Source organism: Zalophus californianus, chromosome 5 (genome assembly GCF_009762305.2).
Source record: "Zalophus californianus isolate mZalCal1 chromosome 5, mZalCal1.pri.v2, whole genome shotgun sequence".
Classification (NCBI taxonomy): domain Eukaryota; kingdom Metazoa; phylum Chordata; class Mammalia; order Carnivora; family Otariidae; genus Zalophus; species Zalophus californianus.
In genome coordinates this window covers 50,767,297-50,786,077 of record NC_045599.1, presented here as the reverse complement: position 1 = coordinate 50,786,077, position 18,781 = coordinate 50,767,297, and the positions used below count along the sequence as shown (strand labels likewise).

At 42.9% G+C, this 18,781-nt stretch overlaps 1 protein-coding gene across 3 annotated transcripts in view; it reads right to left on the bottom strand.

Moving 5' to 3' along the window:
• Window positions 1–18,781, bottom strand: part of MAST4 (microtubule associated serine/threonine kinase family member 4) — a 575,892-nt gene that overhangs the window by 146,340 nt on the left and 410,771 nt on the right. For 2 of the 3 annotated variants that reach the window (XM_027604896.2, XM_027604900.2), the window contains exon 1: window positions 12,422–12,835. The exons of the other annotated variant lie outside the window; for it this stretch is intronic. In XM_027604896.2, the coding sequence (XP_027460697.2) occupies window positions 12,422–12,513 (92 nt within the window). In that variant the 5' untranslated portion in view covers window positions 12,514–12,835. Of the gene's footprint in view, window positions 1–12,421; window positions 12,836–18,781 lie in introns of those variants that run through there. 3 annotated transcript variants of the gene reach the window in all.

Genomic DNA, 18,781 nt, shown 5'->3' with positions numbered 1-18,781 from the left:
CCCACTCAAATACCAGTATAAACTCTGATACTTTAAGATGGGGAAATTACAGGAGAATACATATCCAATTTCCATTAATGGGAGAGAGAGAATCAGCAGGTGGCATTTTAAAACAAAGTAAAACCTACTTCTGTTTTTCACTCTCTTCGCACAGACAGCAGGTGGCATTTCAATAGCAAAGATCAAAATTATCAGGGCTCTGTATTCCACACATATCCTCAAATTGCCAGGAGGCTTCTGCACTATAAAACCTAAAATCCTACTTCACAAGTATCTTTTTCAATAATTAGAATATCGTGAGAGCTCTATGTCTCTTGGAGACAGGATAGTACAGTTAAGTTTCCAGATTTACCTCTTAGTACCATTGAGATTTGGGTACAGTTAATTAATCTCTTTAAGCCTCAATTGTTTCATCTGTATAATAGATCTTATAGACTGGATTAAGTGAGACAACATATACCGAACTGCCTCAACAGATATTCTGCCTCTCTCTCTTCCTTTGCTGAATGACGTTGGTCTATCTCCTACCGGTTCTTACACGTTACTGTAATTAACCTGGCTGTACTGCTTTCTAACCCCACTAGAAGAAAAGGATCATGCCGTACACATCTTTGTTTCCCAGGTGATAACCACAGCCCTGATCACATAAAAGCTACTCAATAAATATTTGGTACATAAATAAGTAAATGAGGCAATGCGATGAACCCCTAGACCCTGTGCACAGAAGTCAAATGTCGTCAGACTAGGTTATTAGGTTATCAGGATTCAGAAGGTGATTCAGGCTATCCGCAAGCCACAAAGCAGGAAAAGGATCACACAGAAATGTGTAACTCATAAATAACCCCTCCAAGTATTTTTAAATAAAAACAACGTCCCACGCTTCAGAGGTTAATGCCACAGTTCTGAGCCTCTGGTTGCTCTATCTTTAGGTCCAGTTTATAATCATTTGACTCCTCTTTAGTGCTGCCAAGGTAACCAAAGAAAAGAAATTGACAGAGGAGCGGCATGGCCTCGAGTACAAGGGGCTGTCCCATCCCAACTCAATCCCTAAGACATCCTAAGGAACTCAGTCTATGACTAGAAGGCAAAAACAAAACAAGCAAAATAAAACCGACATCATTTTAGTCTAATATGCCTTAACATAGAGTTCAAGATATATACACACCTGGAACTTCCCAACAAAGTCCATAAATGTTGGGCCATGAATCCCCTCCACACATGTTAGTTTCTTATTAAAGAGATTTGAAATCAAACCTGTTAAGTGGCTGAAGAAACAGCTACAAGCCACTGCCTGCAGGACACACCTAAAAGAATGGAAGGTCTGAAAAGCCAAGCTTGTTTCTTCGGCTCTGGGCTGGGCACGCCACTCACACGGGAACTAGAAAACTGGCTTAAAATGAGAACTATAATCTTTCTGGAACAATAGGTCATGACGAGCTTCCTTAATGCCAAAATAAGTGTTTAGAGGTGACTTCTGCTAACTGAAAGAAAGTGTAAAGGGCATATATATTTACTCTGGCTTGAATACAACATTTCTGAATATGTCTATTAGTGCCAGGAGTCAGAACCCTTTTCCTCATGGATTTTTAAACCCGGGACCCATTCCACAGAATGTGTTTCCTAGGAATGGCATCAAAAGGTTGCATCATATTAATAGCTAAACAGCTCAGTTATCTGTACCTTTTGACTCCCAAATCACCCTAGGTCTGGTGTGAGAAGGTAGACTAATTTTAAGGTTCATTCTCATGAGGTAAGACAAACCACAACTTCTATTATGTAAAGAATTTCTTTTAAGAAGCCAACAAATGATATGTCATCAATCACAATTTAAAAAAAAACAAAAAAAACAAAAAAAAACTGGTCTACCTACCTAGAAGGCATCTGGGCAATGATGATGCTGGTAAAATGGCATGAAAACCACTAAGCTCTAAGAACTGGTCTGAAGAGAGAACTCCTGAGCCTGGATTCTTATGTTAAGAAGGCTTATACAAACCACTATTAATTTCTCACCTTAAAAATCCTAGATTTGGAAGGCTAACGCATCTGAAATTGACTACAGAGAAAACAACTACGGACAAAGAATACTACATATAAGTTTTATGGGTCACATAGTGAAAATATGGCAAGTTTTATCCCTTACTAACTCTCTGGGTCCGAACATCTAACCCCAAATATCAAACCCTAAAACACACAGGAAATTATGATTTGTAAGCACAGAAGCTCATTTTGCAGAATCCATAAGAAGAACTATGACCTAACATACCCCTGAACTATCCCATACTCTCCCCTGTTCCACTATTAACCACTATGGCCATTTGAGATCTAAGATTAAAAACTTCCTTTGCTTAAAAATCCACCGTTTATGGAAAATGCAAATGCATCATCAACCATTCAACCTGCCAAGTTAGGTGAGTATGCCTATCAGCTGTTTTGCCACCTGTGTACCCTTTGGAGTGGTTGGGCGAGCGTAGGCTAATTGTACAACGAACCATTTTTCAGATTAGCAAATAATTTGTGTTTATTTGGATGGGTACTCAAATGGAGAATACCAAGTAGATAAAATTAATCCTTACATGGAAAAAAATTCTATCCGACATGGCTTCAATATCTCTAGGGCTCACTGTCTGACCAAGGTAATCCACTTGGAAAAGTCTTTGATTTTGTATCCAAAGTCTTGAGATTAGCCAAATGAAACTGGTATTTTTACAGGAATTTTATCTCAAGTTTCAAGATCAACAAGCCATTCCAAATCAGACGTAAGAAATAACATTACATAATAGTCACTTAATGGCTATTGTTTTACAGTAACAAAGGTTTCATTTACCATATTTCCTAGAGTGCTTTATTCAGCAGGCAGATTTTCCCATGACAAATACACTGTTTCCTCTTAACCCCTCCATATATCTGTAAAAGTAAAACATTTAACAATTACGATTTCCAATTTAAAGATCCCCATCATATAGTATTTTAAAAAAGGTACAAATGTTAAAGGGATACAGGGGATTTTTTATGCAAGCTATGGGTTCAGTGATTTTCTTCTAATTTAGTAGCCAAGAATTCTGGCAGTGGCTAGACAATATTCTAAGTGACTCAAGAGAGAAACGCAGTAAGGTCAAAGGCAGGGTCCTGAGACATCAACATTCACTGTAATGTTTAAAATTAGAATAAAGCATAGCAAAAACAGCTTCAGCAAATACTCATCAGGCAAAATGAGCCTGGTGAATCCATTCGTTTTCTCCCCTCTCTGACTCTATGACCCTAAGAGCCCTCAGCAAGTGTCATCAGCTCCTCATTCTTCCCGCCCAGGTGATTCACTCGTGACCTAATACATTATCTCCCAAAGCGATCTGGAATTTGAACTGCCATGTCACGTTAGAAAGTTTCCAGGGACATGGAGCTGTGTTTCTTACCTTGGAAGAGCAAAAGCTTACTTGAGAACTTCAGAACATAAATGGCCGCTGGGTGACCACAGGCCAAGATCTGGATTTTGCCTGTATGTTCGCCTGCAATTACAGTCTCCTAAGAGATCCCAGACTGGAACACAATCTGAGCCATGGATAAATCTCAGATCACAAAGTTGGTGGAATGTACAAAGTCCCAGGGTTCTGTAACAACCCAAGCAATGACTGCCCATTCTCTTTACCAGTCTGTTTCACCATCAAATGCTGGTCAAAGCCTAAGTTCTCTCTGCTCAGGCCTTTAAAAAATAACAAAATGAAACAACACAATAGCATGATGTTTCAGGCTGACACTGGTATAATTACCTTCCCTAACAAGCATGTCCAATGGCGATCAGTGTAGCTAAACCTCCTGCAGATCCTCTCCTTCTATTAATAAGGTTTAAGGTCAACACTTTCGGAATTTACAACCAAGTTCACAAGGGAACTTTCCTAATTACCAAGATAGAGGAAAAGAAAATAAAGAACCAGAACTACAAGTGTTAACAACCATGGGAATTTCTATTTAGAGATCTTTCTCGTTACACAATGTCCCACGTATCAAAAAAACCAAATTTGCCGCTTTAGAGTCAAGACTTCCACTGATAGAGACTGTGCCTCTAATAAATGGATTTATACACACCCTGCTCCCACTTTCATCCGGGTAGCCCCAGGACCATTTTAAGATCTTGGCTCTACCACTTAACTTTCAAAGGGATTACTCAGTTACCATGATGTCACTCCCAAATGACTAGGTTACATGTAGTAAAGACAGCCCAGATTAAAATAGCTTATGCATGCTCACTCACACAAGAAATGGGTGTGTATGGGGGTGAGGGGGGTGAGGGGCTTCCAGTCTCAATCTCTCTGAGAAACCAGCCTATTTCCACTCCAGCCAGTACAAGGAGGAGTCTCCCAAATTATTCAGAAGGAGTCTTATTCCCAGTTTTCTCCCCTATGACCCATTTCCACACAGGGACTCGAGGGATTACTTAACCCCAACATCTGTCAGTTTTCAGCCCGAAAGACAGATGGTCTCCATCTTGAGGCTTAGGATCCTCTTGTTTAAAGATACGTCCTGGGCTTCCGACAACAGGACCTATGTGTAAAGAGAAGCAAAAAAAGCCATAAAGCGTATAGTGTCCTACCCTGCCTCTGTGAACCTGGTGACACACATCAACACACTCCTCCCGGTGTTGACAAGTTCTAGTAATGGATAGCCCATGCCTGCCCACGGAGCAGGCTCCACAGTCCAACGGTTTATTTTTAAAGAACTTCTTCTAAAACCCACCTTTTGCACGCTCTCTCACACACACTCCCTTCTCATTTCTTTCCTTCTCTCTCCTTTCTCCCTCCCTCTTAACCCTCAGGAGACCTACCTATTTCAAAGGGGCAAAACGATAGGTAATCTACGGAAAGCTTCACACTAGAGAATAAAAACGACATTACCACCGTATGTGTATTCCTGCTCACGTGCTTTGTACCTGGTAAGCTTTAACAGGGTACAGGATACACAAGGAGTCTGTAAAAACATGCTGCTTTGGTCTGGGGCATCCAGGCTCTGCCCAGACAGCACTCAGAGAGCTGGTAGGACCTGCCGGCTGGGGTCTCAGCTCTCTCCTCTTCCCTCAGAGCACCTCTTACTAGGCTGGGGGAGGAGGACCCGTGAGTGAGGGTTTCATGGAAAAGCACCAATGCTGGAGTTGACCATGAGAGGCGGACTGAAGGGTGAGTCCTGCAGTGACAGGCAGGCCGGTCCCGCCTGCAGAAAACACAGTCTGGAGCTTGAAGAAAGGAGAGGGATGAAAGGAAGCAGTTAGGAAACAGGCCTGGGCAAAGCATAGAGTGGGAGGAAATGGGTACAGAGACTCGGGGAGGGGCCGAGCCTGGAGGTCAGGCGTGGAGAGCCTGCGAGGAGGCCAGCCAGTGAGTTAGGGTTCAGCCTCCTGTGGAACGGGCTGCGGGGAGAGGCAGAGCTCAAGCTCCGGGGCCAAAGTGCTGGTGGGTGGGGGGCGGGGGTAGGGGTAGCCAGAGGCACTCAACAGCCAGGGATCTGAAGCCAGAGCACTTAGAAAGGAGATACTCAGAAGGCAGTGGACAGAGCCTGAGCTTCCAGTGAGGCGGTGAAAAGGAAACTGTCATTGCCTGTTTGGGCGATGAAGCAGACAATAAAGGGAGCAACAGTGAGTAAGGGGATGTGATTCAGGGAGGAGAGCTGATGGGCCAGCTGTGAGTGTGCAGGAGCTAGGACACAATGATGTGTCACCGCTGTAGTCAGCTACCCACAGAGAGTGGTTACCACCCATGCTCTGCCATTCCTCACCTCTCGGCTGTTGCCCGGCTCCTCGGCCTCGCCGCCACCCCCACTACCCCATCACCACTGCTGGTGTTCATGCTGAGGGCATCCCTGCCTTCCCTGTTGCCCTTCTGTGTCCCTGTGGGGTGACAGCGCTGCCCGGCCTCCTCTTGGGATCTCTCTGAGTACACCGTATGGCCTCCTTTTCACCAGACTCTCCTCCAGGCCTCCCTGTGCCTGCCTGCATCTCAGCCCACTCCTTAAATGGGGCATCCTTAGTTCTCCCATAGATTTATCTAACATATTTCTCAGATGGTCCTAATGATAACTCTCAAGCTTATTATTTCTGGTCCAGCCTCCCTGGTGTCCTGAACCCTCACATCCAAAACTGCCTGCCTGGGGGCTCTTTCCTTCCTGCCTCAGAGCCTTTGCCCTTCCCAGATGCCTACCCCAAGTACTCCCCACAGATGGCTCTTTCCCATCTTTTAGGTCTCCTGTTCAATGCCACTCCCTCACCACATTATGTGAAGTAGCCCCTCACACTGTGACTCTCTTCTCAACACCTGCTTATAGCCTTTGGAACACTAACCACCATTGGGCAACTGACTTATTTAGATGCTTGTTTATTTGCAAGGCCCAAACACTCTGTCTAGATGTTCACCATTAGAGCCCTTGCTCAGCACGGGATATCGGTGCTGTGAATCTTGGCTGAGTGAAGGAATGAATGCTCAGTGGTATTCAGTATACATTAGATGCTCAATAAACGTAGATTAACTAGGCTTCTGGGGATCAAATGAATGAGTACAAGTTCTTTTGTCTTCCCTTCCCCCACTCTTGCATGTATATAGGTAGTTCGTTCCTCTCCCTGGTCCCCCAGGTCAAAATCCCCAGGGCCGCTGTGGAATGTTTCCTTGTCTCTCAGAGCCAGTGGCTCATTAACTTTGATCACCTTTATATCCTCAGTGTCTCTCAAAGCCACAATCTCACCATATTCCTTGGTCAGATCTGCAAAACCCTTTAGACAGGCTACTGCAATAACTTATTAATTGGTTTCCAGGTCTCACCCTTCCCTTCCAGACCTAAACTCCCCAGCGCTGCCAGACGTGCCTTCTCCCTTTGGGGAAAGGCCAAGCAAGCGCCCACAAATATCAAGTGCCTCAACTCTCGTCCTTGGCCTCACCACCCAATACTCATCCTCTTGTTGTAATGATAGAAACAATGCGCATACTTAGTATTTACAGAGTTTTTACGCGCCAGTCATTGCATTAGCCATTTTACACATATGAACATATTTTACTCACTATAACAATCCTGTAAGTAATTTACTTGTCCCTGTTTTATAGATGGAGCAACCGAAGTCCAACGAACTTCCCCAATCTCATTCAAACCCAGGTGAACTGGCTTTAGATCAATCCTCTTCACCATTGTGGGATATTACACTGCCTCTGCAAGCTTTCTGCCCCAGCAATACTGAGCTATGTATAGGCCCTTGAGCTCTGCTGTTAAGGCCACTATGCCTTTGCACACACCATCTCTTTTGCCCTTTGGGAAGGCCCTGTCCTTCCATCTGATAAATACCAAACTATCCTTTAAAACCTCCCTGAGGTGTTGCCTCTGCTTTGTGGTCTCTCTTTTGGCTCCTTGAGACTAAAGTCTCCCTTCCCCAATGACCACTCCTAAGGCTTATATGTACCTTACAAATACTTCTCTATTACCCTGGTTTGCAATGATTCATTCCCATGTCTTCACTGAAGGCAACCCTATGACTCATCTTCGAGCCACAGTGCTCAGGCACACAACAGATGCTCAATAAATGTGGATTTAACTGGACTTTCCGTAGAAGGGGTGAGTACAAACTCAGTAATATTCAACGTGTCAGGACAAGAGACAAGTGTGTTCTCCATACTTTTTAAAGACACATATTCACGAGCAAAAACAAAAACTCACCCAACACTACAGATGTTTCTGAAAAGAAGACGTAGCATATATAAAAATTCAATACATTCTGACAATTGCAGCAGTGAGTTTAGGATCCCCAAATGTAAATGCTGTTCAGGGCAACCGCTGAGTAATGTGAATTCAGAAACACACACACACACACACACACACCACACACACACACACACACACACACACACACACACACACACACACACACACACACACACACACACACACACACACGAAACCCCAAAACCAACTTTTATCCCATGGGTTCTCGGCAAAGTACATCAGAAAACTCGCTCCAAGTGATTAACTGAGTCGCAAGCTGCCCACTGGCATGGATAATGACACTTGATTCAGTTGTCACTGAGATTTGGATATTGTCACGTAAGCTCAATGAAAGTATGAGATTTCTGACCATGAAGGTTAAAAACTAAACATCTTCTAGAATCTCTAAATTGTGCTTTAGCAACACTAAAGTTGCACCTCAAAACTGAGCAGCAATATTTATAGACCAATGTTAGTCCTCTCCTTACATGTGATGTACGTAAAAAAGAAGCTTAAAGAGAGAGAGAGAGAGAGAAGCTTGATCTTCTTCCCTCCCCTGACAAAGTTTTTAACCCAAACGGGGAAAAATGTTATAAACCTAAGGAGTAACATACAGCAGCCCTGGATTTCTGTCCCTCAAAGCAGCAGGTGAATGGCTGTACTGAGTCAGCCTTGCAGAAATAATGTAGGGGCAGGGGAGACAAAGCCAAACATAAAAAAAGAAACTTTCCTGTTAAAGAGAAGTGATGAAATGGGACATTTTTACCTTCAACCTGATCTAAGCAAGGAACACTCCAAGTTTCTCACTATGGTAGTTCCCCTTATTTACAGAGAATATGTTTCAAAACCCCCAGTAGATGCCTAAAACTGCAAATAGTACTGAGCCCTTTACATACACTATGTTTTTTCCTATACATAGATACCGATGATACAATGTAATTCATAAATTTGGCACAATAAGAGATTAACAACCATAACTAATAATAAAATAGATTATAACAACATACTATAATAAAAGTCAGGTGAACATGGCCTCTGTCTCTTGTGATGTAAGATGACAAAATGTGTGTGGGATGAGATGCAGTGTGGCGAGTGACGTAGGCATTGGCACCTAGTCTTAGGCCACTATCATTGGCTTCTGGACTGTGGCTGACCACAGATAACGGGGACTGCAGAAAGGGAAATCAGAGACTGGGGGGAGGACTACTGTATTAAGTATGTGCTAGCTGTAGGTTTTCCGTAGATATTTTCCACTGAGTAGCTGAAGTTCCCCTCTGCACCTGGTTTTCTGAGAGTTTTTGTCATGAGTGAGTACTGGGAATCCTCTCAAGTGCTTTTTCCACATATACTAATGTGATCATGTGATAATCGTTAGTTAGCTGATTTCTGTGACAGATTACATTGATTGATTTTCTAGTGCTGAACCATCTTTGCATACCTGGGATAAACCGGTCATGATGTCTGTTTTCATACATTGTTGGATTTCATTTGTTAATAATTTGTTGACAGAACGTATGAGGTTTTCTTCCAGGCAAATATTCCCTAGAAGTATAAGCTTTAAGACTGTATCACTTAAACTCAATTTTAAATGACAGCAACATAAGAGAAAGTAAGGATATTTTGAAAGGTTTAAGACTTTATATAGAGTATTTAAAAAAATTTTCATAAAATTAAAAACAGATAATTTCCTGTGAAATAAAGGATATATGATAAAAAAGTAAAGTGTTTCCAATGGAATATGTAAGCTTTCCAGCAAGACAGCAGACAAAGTCCATATGCATCCAGACAAACTGTTGTCTGCCACAGTCAAGACAAAAAAGCATAAAGGGAACAATAAACTGTCTTTGGGACGCAGGACAAAGAATATCAATTCAATACTGTGTAAAAATCTAGGCCTGAGATTAGGTCTGTACGATCCTCTCTCTAAGAACCCAGAGAGTTTAAAAGTTACAGGCCCAGGCAGGCCCAGCTAGAAAAGAAACTTTCAAAGTTTTCCTGTGACAGAGCAAAGCAACAAACCAGTACCATGCTGAATCGACAAGGCAAATGCGATGGAACCAACCAAAAAGGCTTCCATGATGAAAATGTCTACCATAATATAGACCTGAGGGAAGAGTGTGAAACCCTTCAACTCTCCTTCTTTTGTCTAAATGGTACACACACCCCACCCCTCTGAGATGTTCATTCACATGCTCAAAGCTGGATTTACTTGAGAACAAGTGGCTAGGGGAAAAAAAAAAAAAAACAACCATGTAAAATGAATGATCAGGTGGACAAAGTCAGCAAGCATGCAGAAAAAAAGCTAAGTCTGGGCAGGAGAGATATTCCCAGGGCTAGGGCTCACGCACCTGAGGGCGAGGGGCAGGTGTCCTCACCTGAACACTGGGTACACTCACAGTGAGACTGGCAAAAGAACTTGAGGATGGCAAGGTCCTTTTGAAAGGACAGACTTAGGGAACCTGATCAGCCAGGTGCGGAATGGGGTTAATGTGGCAGTTGGAGGAGGACACAGCATTTAGAGCAGTGAAGGGAGGTCACAGAATGGGAAGAGCCCCATTGGAAGCATGTGCTACACGCCCTTCGGGAAGCACACAGAGCTGGAATTGATCACTGTATAATAAGAGAATTCAACAGCTACATATACTACCCTGGACAGGAAGACACCTGCCCTTCAAGTTTCCAAATCTACATAATAAATATAAAGCAGCTGGTCCTTTGAGACCGATAATAAGTAGATGTACGCAGAGATGATCTTCAGGAAACCTATCTCCAAACTCCGAGAATCCTGGAAATCCCCAGTCACAAACAGGCTGGGACGACTTCCACTAATAGAAGGGAGGAAAGAAAATCCACCCCCTTTTCTGTTTCACTGAACTGAAAAAACGGGTCCATGACTTGGGGAGTGGGGAAAGGCCTCCCACACTCTCCCACTTTGCTGGGAAGAGCCTAAGTTACTTCAGTTCTTTAAGAAGGAACTTAGAACTCGGGCTCTCTCCCAGTGTGAGCTGTCTGAATTGCAGTGTTCTGGATTGGAATGCCCTGGGCTGGAAAGTCAGGGTCAAACTAGCCTGAGAATTCTCAATAATATTATCAACAGGTAGACGGGGCAAAGAAAGGCTCCAACCGCTCTTCAGGTGCAGACACACAGGTGCAATGTCACAACAGTCCAATCTCTTTGAGAAGTGGCTTCAGGTGAGAGTAGAGACCGCCTCATCCCCAGGACCACACCACTCAAATATTTAAGGGCCCCTGACAAACTTGAAAGGTAAGAAGTTACAGAATGTACTGACACGAAAGTTGTGGTCTTGTTCATAGACAGCATTATCTCTTCAACTAATTAGTGGCATTTATTTTGCTGGGGGGGGAGGTGTGGGGGGGTGGGGCAAGGATGACACATCTTGAATAAAAATGACCAACACCGAAAGGTTAGGTCTCTGAACAGCCTAGTTAACTCTGAACAGCCTCTGAAAAGCCTAGTTAACCTTAATGTAAATCTAGACTCTAACACGGTTTCGTGGGACCAACACTGTTCAGGTTGTATTAAAGGTAAGTATGACTTTAAAGTCTACTCAGGATCAGACAGAGGTGTGTGCGTTTTATAGGTGTACATTTGCACGTGCGCCGAGAAATACGGCACCTCAGAGTATTGCAGGATGCTTCTGAAATCTACAAAATACCATGGTAAATTTCGGAAGGAAAATTTACTAAGTTTTCCAAAGTATGAGGTATCTGCATTCACGCTACACAAAGTTATGGATATAACAATGAGAATACACCATTTCTTGTCTTCTTTACGCACTGGAGCACAGAGATTATGAAGCTCCCAATCTGATAGGCAGCATCCTGTTTATGTGAGGGCACCACTGCTCTTAGACACATTCATGGGGACCCTGCAAGTCAAGTTGCGAAGAAAAACGAAGAACCTAGAGTTAGGCAACTCGGAAGGCACGCCCTTCTGAAACCACAATAATGCCACCTTTCTGTGCTGGACACAATGGGGAGAGAAGAGAAACACTCCCCTCCAAAATCATATTCTCTCAATCTGAGTGTCAGCAACTAACTCTGAACTGCCTTTCACTTCTGCCACCAGCTTCATCCTGATTTTAAAACTCTCTTGTCCTCCACCTATTCTGTCAAATGTGTTACAAAATGAAAAGGCCAGCCTGTATTAGGAATAAATGTCAGCAAACCCGTAAAAAAACAAAATGGCAAAGTTATGCAGACCTGTCTCTTTCAAGCAGACAATACGAAACAGGCTAACTGGAGCGATCCCTGCATTGCACATCTGCATCTTATAAAGGTCAAATATTTAATAGAAGGGAACATCTGAAAGGCTCTACAAAGGGAAGCAGAAGCCTCCAGTGCCTGAGTGAAGGAAGCGGATGAATCTGATCAGATCAGAGACAGACAAAAGTATCTCTCCTCCTCCCTTTTTCCTCCCCCCTCCACTCACAACTCATCCCCCTCTCACCCACATTTCAAAAGAACTCGAGAAGCACAGGCCAGCAGGATTACGCAGGAAATCCGCAAGGATGACAGAATACCTGAAACAGTGCCCCCCTGGCAGGGGAGAAACTTTCCAAACTGTCGCCCAGTAAACAAAACCCCAGCTGCTAAGGGGCTTGGGCAGTCTGGCTGCCTCCAAAGCCAACACATTCCCTCTCCAGGCAAAGTATCCCCGCGGTTTTTTTTTTACCTTTGTGTTCTCCGAAGCCTGTTCCCACTCCTCAAATGAGGCAAAGTAAAGTTTGAGAGTACAGTCCAAAAATTGGGGTCAGACATATCCATTTCTTTCTCTCTTGAATTCACTGTGGGTTCAAGGCCATAAGGCCAAACCAGGGAGGGGGCGGTAAAACGGAAAAAGAAAAAAAAAAGTGGGGGGAGAAGAAAAAAAAAAAATCCCAATTATCTACTCGCTCCCTCCAGAGGAAACGTGCTGTGAACTGTGATCTCAAGAACAACTTGGAGCCCGTCTGAAAAGTACCCGTCCTAGCCTTTAATTAACACACAGCCATTTCTCCAAGGTTCAGGAAACTTATTTCCTCTTGGATTTGCCCTCTCCTGGTCAGCCTTGGGCAGCTATAAACAGTAATTACAAGAGTTGGGCCGTGCGTTCTGCACAAAATGCTGTCTGTGTGTGATTCAGTCCAAGGTACTTTGTCATCTGTTTGGCAGATACCATTTGCAGCTCCTGCGGGGGGGGGGGGGGGGGGGGGGAGACGACTATTTTAAGTCTTTGGTTCCGGGAGGCTGTTGCTTATCAGCAAACCATTCAACATCCGAACATGCCCAGTGCCGAGTTTCCTTTTGGTATCTACATACAAGGAAAAGAACTGAAATACAAAAAGCGCCTCTTCTCCCCCTTCGAGGGGCGGGGGGGGGGGGGGGGGGGCGGGCGGTGTAGGAAACTTACAAGCACTTTCAGAAAGCCGGCCTACAGGCTGACTTGAACAGGACACCTTTGTGAGGCTCCGCGGCCAGGGGCTGGGCCGGGGGAGGCCCCCTCCCCACCCGCAGATCCTCCCCCGGGAGCGAGGCCTCATGGGAAAGGGGGCCGGCGGGGCCCGTGCGCGAGCCCAGGAGCAGCCCGGACCCCAGCATCCCCCGCCCGCGCCCCCAGCTCACGGCCCCAGATGGATCATTCCCCTCAAATAAATAAATAAATCCAGCAGCGGCCAACACTCAGTGAAGTGAGCGAGGCGCACACCTGAAGGCTGGTCTGTGATTCACTGCAGAATGGATCACCAGGAAAACACTCCTAGGAAGTGAGTAATTACTCTTTACCCAGACGCTGTTTGCAGGAAAAGCACGCCTAGGGGATGCCACACTCACGGAAAATGTCAGTCAACTATATTTATGAGTTTACATCCATTTGTTGAATTAGGGCAGGTGCACCTGTTTGGCTTCATGGACAGCAAACACAGCCAGGGAATGGTCAGCTGCCTGTAAAGACACTACCTGGCGTTTATTTCATAAATGCTCCATTATTTCCCTTCCACGTGTGTTCAGACTTGAAGGAATGTAAGGGAAGGTTGAATCCATGTTACTGTTGTTCATCTTGAAGAAAGGCATGGTATTCAAGTAACTGCCCAAACCGACAAATGCTTGTGTGAAAGTCTATGAAGGAAAAAAAAATTAGGATTTAAATTAACTGCCTTAACTCTGGCGTAACAGGGTGAGAGATAGTAAATTTTACAAGATTTTAATAAAAAAACTCATAAAAATGGTTTAGTTCACCTACTATGTACTGGAAACAAACTTGCTTACAGAAATATGAGAGAGACAAGGGGAAGGGGGGCAGCTGACAAAGGGGGGGGATGAACAACAGAAGTGCACTTTGGGATCCTCTTTATCTAATTCTCATGATTCCCGAAATATTTTAGACCCCAAGCACTCTGGGAATTTCTGATAATAATTATTTTACAGGGCTTTCTTACGTATTATCTCCTGAAATTCTCACTGAGCCTCCTCAGATCCTTGGTATCTACTAAGATAGACAAAGGTGGCAATATTCTCTCAATTTAACAAGTGACAAAATACACTTCACCAGACACTTAGGAACTTGGTTCAGTATGTTTGGCTCCATACTAAGCCATTTCTTCTCCTTTTTTTTTTTTTTTTTACTGTTTTTAAGGACTTAAAAGGGTATTTTTTTAAAGGCTGACACAAAGACAGTACTACCCATGCTCCAAAGCCGTTTGTCAACCTCATTCCTTGGACGTTAGGCTGGATAATTCTTTGTTCTGGGTTTTCTTTTTTTTTCTTTTTTTTTTTTTGTACATTGGAGGATGTTTAGCAGCATCCCTGACCTCTACCCACCAGATGCCAGTTGTGACAATCAAAAATGTCTACAGACATTGCCAAATGTTTCTGGGGGGGCAAAATCACCCCTGGCTGAGAACTACTGCTTTAAATAAAACCTCCCTCTGAGAAAGGTAGCGCAGAGCATTGGTTAAGAACAAAAAACTTGGGTCTGAATTCTGGATCCAACAATTACTATGAATTAAGACAAGTCACTTAATCTCTGCCCATTTCCCCCATTTTGGCGGCACATGATAGGACCAACCTTTAAGAGATCAACATATATAAATAAGATGACATATATAAGCCCCTATAAGAAGTGTTCAGAACACACTAAGCATAAATGTCAGCAATATACAGAAGTTAAAAGAATACAGTGCTGAGAGGTGTAGGAATAGAGCAGAGCACACTCCACACCATGCCCTCTACTTTCATGGTGGCAAGAATGTGCGTCCACTGAGGTGTTGAACACACCACTCACACTGAGGTGTAAACAAACTGTTTACTGCTGTCTTCCCTATTACTCTGTGAGTTCCTCAAGGCTGTAGTCATGTTTTATTGATTTCTCTAATTCCAAAATCTGATGGTTCCTGATTTACATAAGCAGTTAGTAAGTACTTTTTGAATGGAGATACTTGAGATACTTGGGTTTTTCTTAAAATGCCCTAAAATTATCAGTTAGCAGGTCAACTGATTTTTTCAGAGAATCTTAACTTCTTACAAATCCCATGAAAATACTTTTAAGTTCTAAAGAATTGACTACTTTTTATCTACACACTGTAACTGAAAACAGAACTGAAAACAGAAAACATGTCTTAACATGGCTCTAAGAAACATCACAACCAAAACTAAGAGAAACTCTCTTTGGATCCCACCCACCACCTCCATCCCCAAAGGTAAGCCCAGGGAGTAATTTTTGTGTTCAGTTACAGGTATTTGAGTTTAAGAGGGAAAATTACATATTAGAGGCTGCCCAGAGAAGAACCATCAAGATGGGGAAAGGAGACATGAAAGTGTGTTATCTACATTACATGGTGAAGAAACTCTGTGTTCAAAGTGCAGAAAAATTTCGGGAGCTTGATAGTGGTCCTTGAATACTGAAATAACTACTATGTGGGAGAGTCTTCGGATCCAAAGATGAAAAGGACTGAAAGCCAAAAGAGGATGTCCTATAAGAGTGTCTGAGTAGAGGGAACTTAAAGGAGATGCAGTGCACAGAATTCAAGTTCTGGATGGTTCCAAGAACTAATGACACTGTACCCCCCAACTCCTGTATTCTATTTCTTCTAGAAAAGTCCTAGTATTGGGGCAACACCCATAACAATGATAACTAAAATGAGTAAATGAATACATAAAACATTTTTTTCTTCTCTTGATTGAATGATAAATATCCTGGCCTGTGAGCAGTTGTCATTACAATCTCCACTCTGTACATTCTGGGTAATCCATCCTGCAGATTTTCAAAGGGATGGGTAAAATATATTTTTTTAAAACTACATATACTTAAACATGTTTTTTGCACTTAGAAGGCTTGGGAAAATTTGGGTCATATCCAAAATGAAAAAATAAAAATAGGTAAAGTACATGAGAAGCTAGAAATGAACTACTTAACACAGTGAAAGTGGCTGATACATTCCCACATTCGTTTAAGATAAGAGTAGGTGTGACACTCAAGTGTAACTTGTCTTCTAACCTGTTTGACTTGATTTGGGAACCTATGATTCAGAAGATAATGCAGTCAGCAAACACAAGAATTAAAATTGTCAGAACTACTGACATTTTCCTACAGACAAAATAATTATAAGGGCTAAGACTATAGTTTAGTTGCAAGTACAGTGAAACTGGCTACAAAATTAAGAGGAAATTGAGATTATTGGAAATTCTTAAGACTATAGCTGGTCTAAGTCAATATACAGATATTCAGCAAGATTTTCTACTTATTGCACAATAACAGCCTACACAGTAATGGACAAGCTTTGTGATCCAGAATTCTCACTGGTTTAATCAGATGATATTATGAGCCATTGTTTTTATAAGAAAGGTAAATGGCAATGAAAAATGAGCTTGTCACACTACTGAAATGCTGGCTTAGAATGAAATGAGTACTTAAGAACAGGTCAAATTCTTCATTGTTTACCCCCCTTTTATATACAAAGAATTCCGTGTTCTTTTCACTGACTTGAATTCTCCCATCCACTTCCCACCCTCGGCCCCATGCCCACTCATTAGGGTTTTCTCCCACCCTACACAGAACAGTGTTGCAGATAATATCCCTGGAGACTTCCTTGAACTTAAACACTGTGGGAGACTAAGCTCTCTAACGCAGGTGTATAGCCCGGGAATCTGTCAGCTCCCTGCACCGACACTCTGGCCACAAGGCCAATTCCAATGGGAAGACACTATGAACAGTGGTGTTGATACCGAGTTTCCAAATGTATTCTACCTGATCTTGGCCTCCCCCAGGGATTGTGCTATAAACTAACTTGGATCTCTATCCAACCCCGTTTTTAGAGCACCTAGAAGTGACTACTTCCCTAATATTGTCCATACCTACAGGTCTACTTTGGTCACCTTCTAAATGCTGCCTTGCGAACTGAAAGGTAGAAGTGTGAGCAGCAAATTGCCCATCCTGAATAAGCCATCCTTGTAATCACTGCACATATTAAGAAATAAAGCTTAAAGGTGGAGCTAGAGATGTGAAGAAAGTTGCATCAAAGTGGTGTAGGTTGATAGAAAACTCTACTAGTGTTATTAAACAATTTTTTTTTGCTCACATTACCAAACTATGAAAGAAGATAAAAGAGATAAGTGAAAATTATCATGTAAGGATAGATGTGAATGCCTGACACCAAAAGATGGATAATAAGTAAGGTTATATCATCCTTGGAATATGAAAAAAAATTTAAACACTATCACAAGGTAGATTCACATTGATAGAGTGAGGAGATAAAGCTAACACAATAAAACTGATTTATATTTGACAGGCTGAGCAGAAAACTGCATAATCCCCAAGGGCTGGCTGAAGGCTAAGGTCCGAGAGAGCAAAGACCAGGCTAAAGACTGGTTAGAATGGGAAGAGAACATAACATTTTCCTCAGGTACTCCTTGGATTCTAGGAGAATCATCGGCTCAGGAAATGTAGCAAATAACCAATAACTTGCAAAAATCCAAGAGGAGAGAACAGATGAATACAGACAACGAAATACTTATCTCCCACACTGGTGACTCCTTGATGGGTGGGATAGAGAAGTAGAGTCGAACATGTGTGGGTACAGCCCACCATACAGGACCGGGTTGGGTTTCATGATCACTGCTTGCAAGCACATCACCCTAGCACTCTATCCTCTGGCTCACCAGCAAGAGAAGCCGCACAGTTAGGCTGACAGAGCTCTACCCCTCTACCCTCTGCAAGAGGAAGTGGACAGAAAAGGTCTATCATCCTAATGGGGCTGCTGCAAGGGTCACCCTACAGGAGATGACAGAGAGGGAACCAGAGATGAGTGCGTCACTCCATTCTAAACCAGCTGTCTGGAAGGTCCACCAATAAGTGACACAGAGTAGTGGCCTGTAACAGAGCTAAGCAATCCAATTTGGGAGCAGAGAACAAGGCTTGGAGATCAGACCCCTCATCTCACAAAGAGGAAGGCTAACTCCTATCTTACTTTAAGACTGGACTTCTGGCCACTTGTTCTAGGCAGCCTTCCTTTGAGGTTCCCTATCCCCACCAGGTTGGGTATCCCTCTGCTGGCCTCTCCTCCTGAGAGCTTCTGCAGAGAAAAGGTTCTACCACTGTATCAAAATCAAAATCTGTTTGTTTGCAGATCAATCCTCATGGGAATAAGAGCTCCTTGAGGGAAGGGCTCTATCGCCTTCATCTTTAAATCCTCAATACAACCATTTGGATGAATGTTGAGAGAAGGGAGAAAAGGAAAAAAGGTTTGCTCAGGGTTAAAACGATACTTGATAGCAAAGTCGGGTATAACATCCTGATATTTTGAAGACTCAGTTTGTACATGTTTTAAAAAGCTTTTTTGGATCTATTCCTCCTGAATTTCATGACTCCACTGCTGTACCTATTAGGCAGGTCTGTTGTCTCAGATTTCAAAATCTCAGAAAAGAGAGACCATGCATATATAGTTTTATGTATGTATACATATACATACATATATATATAATTAGTTTATATGAAGTACTAAATGCTCTTTGACTGTAACAGTGACCCCCAGTTAGTAATCATTGCATTAGTCTCTCAATC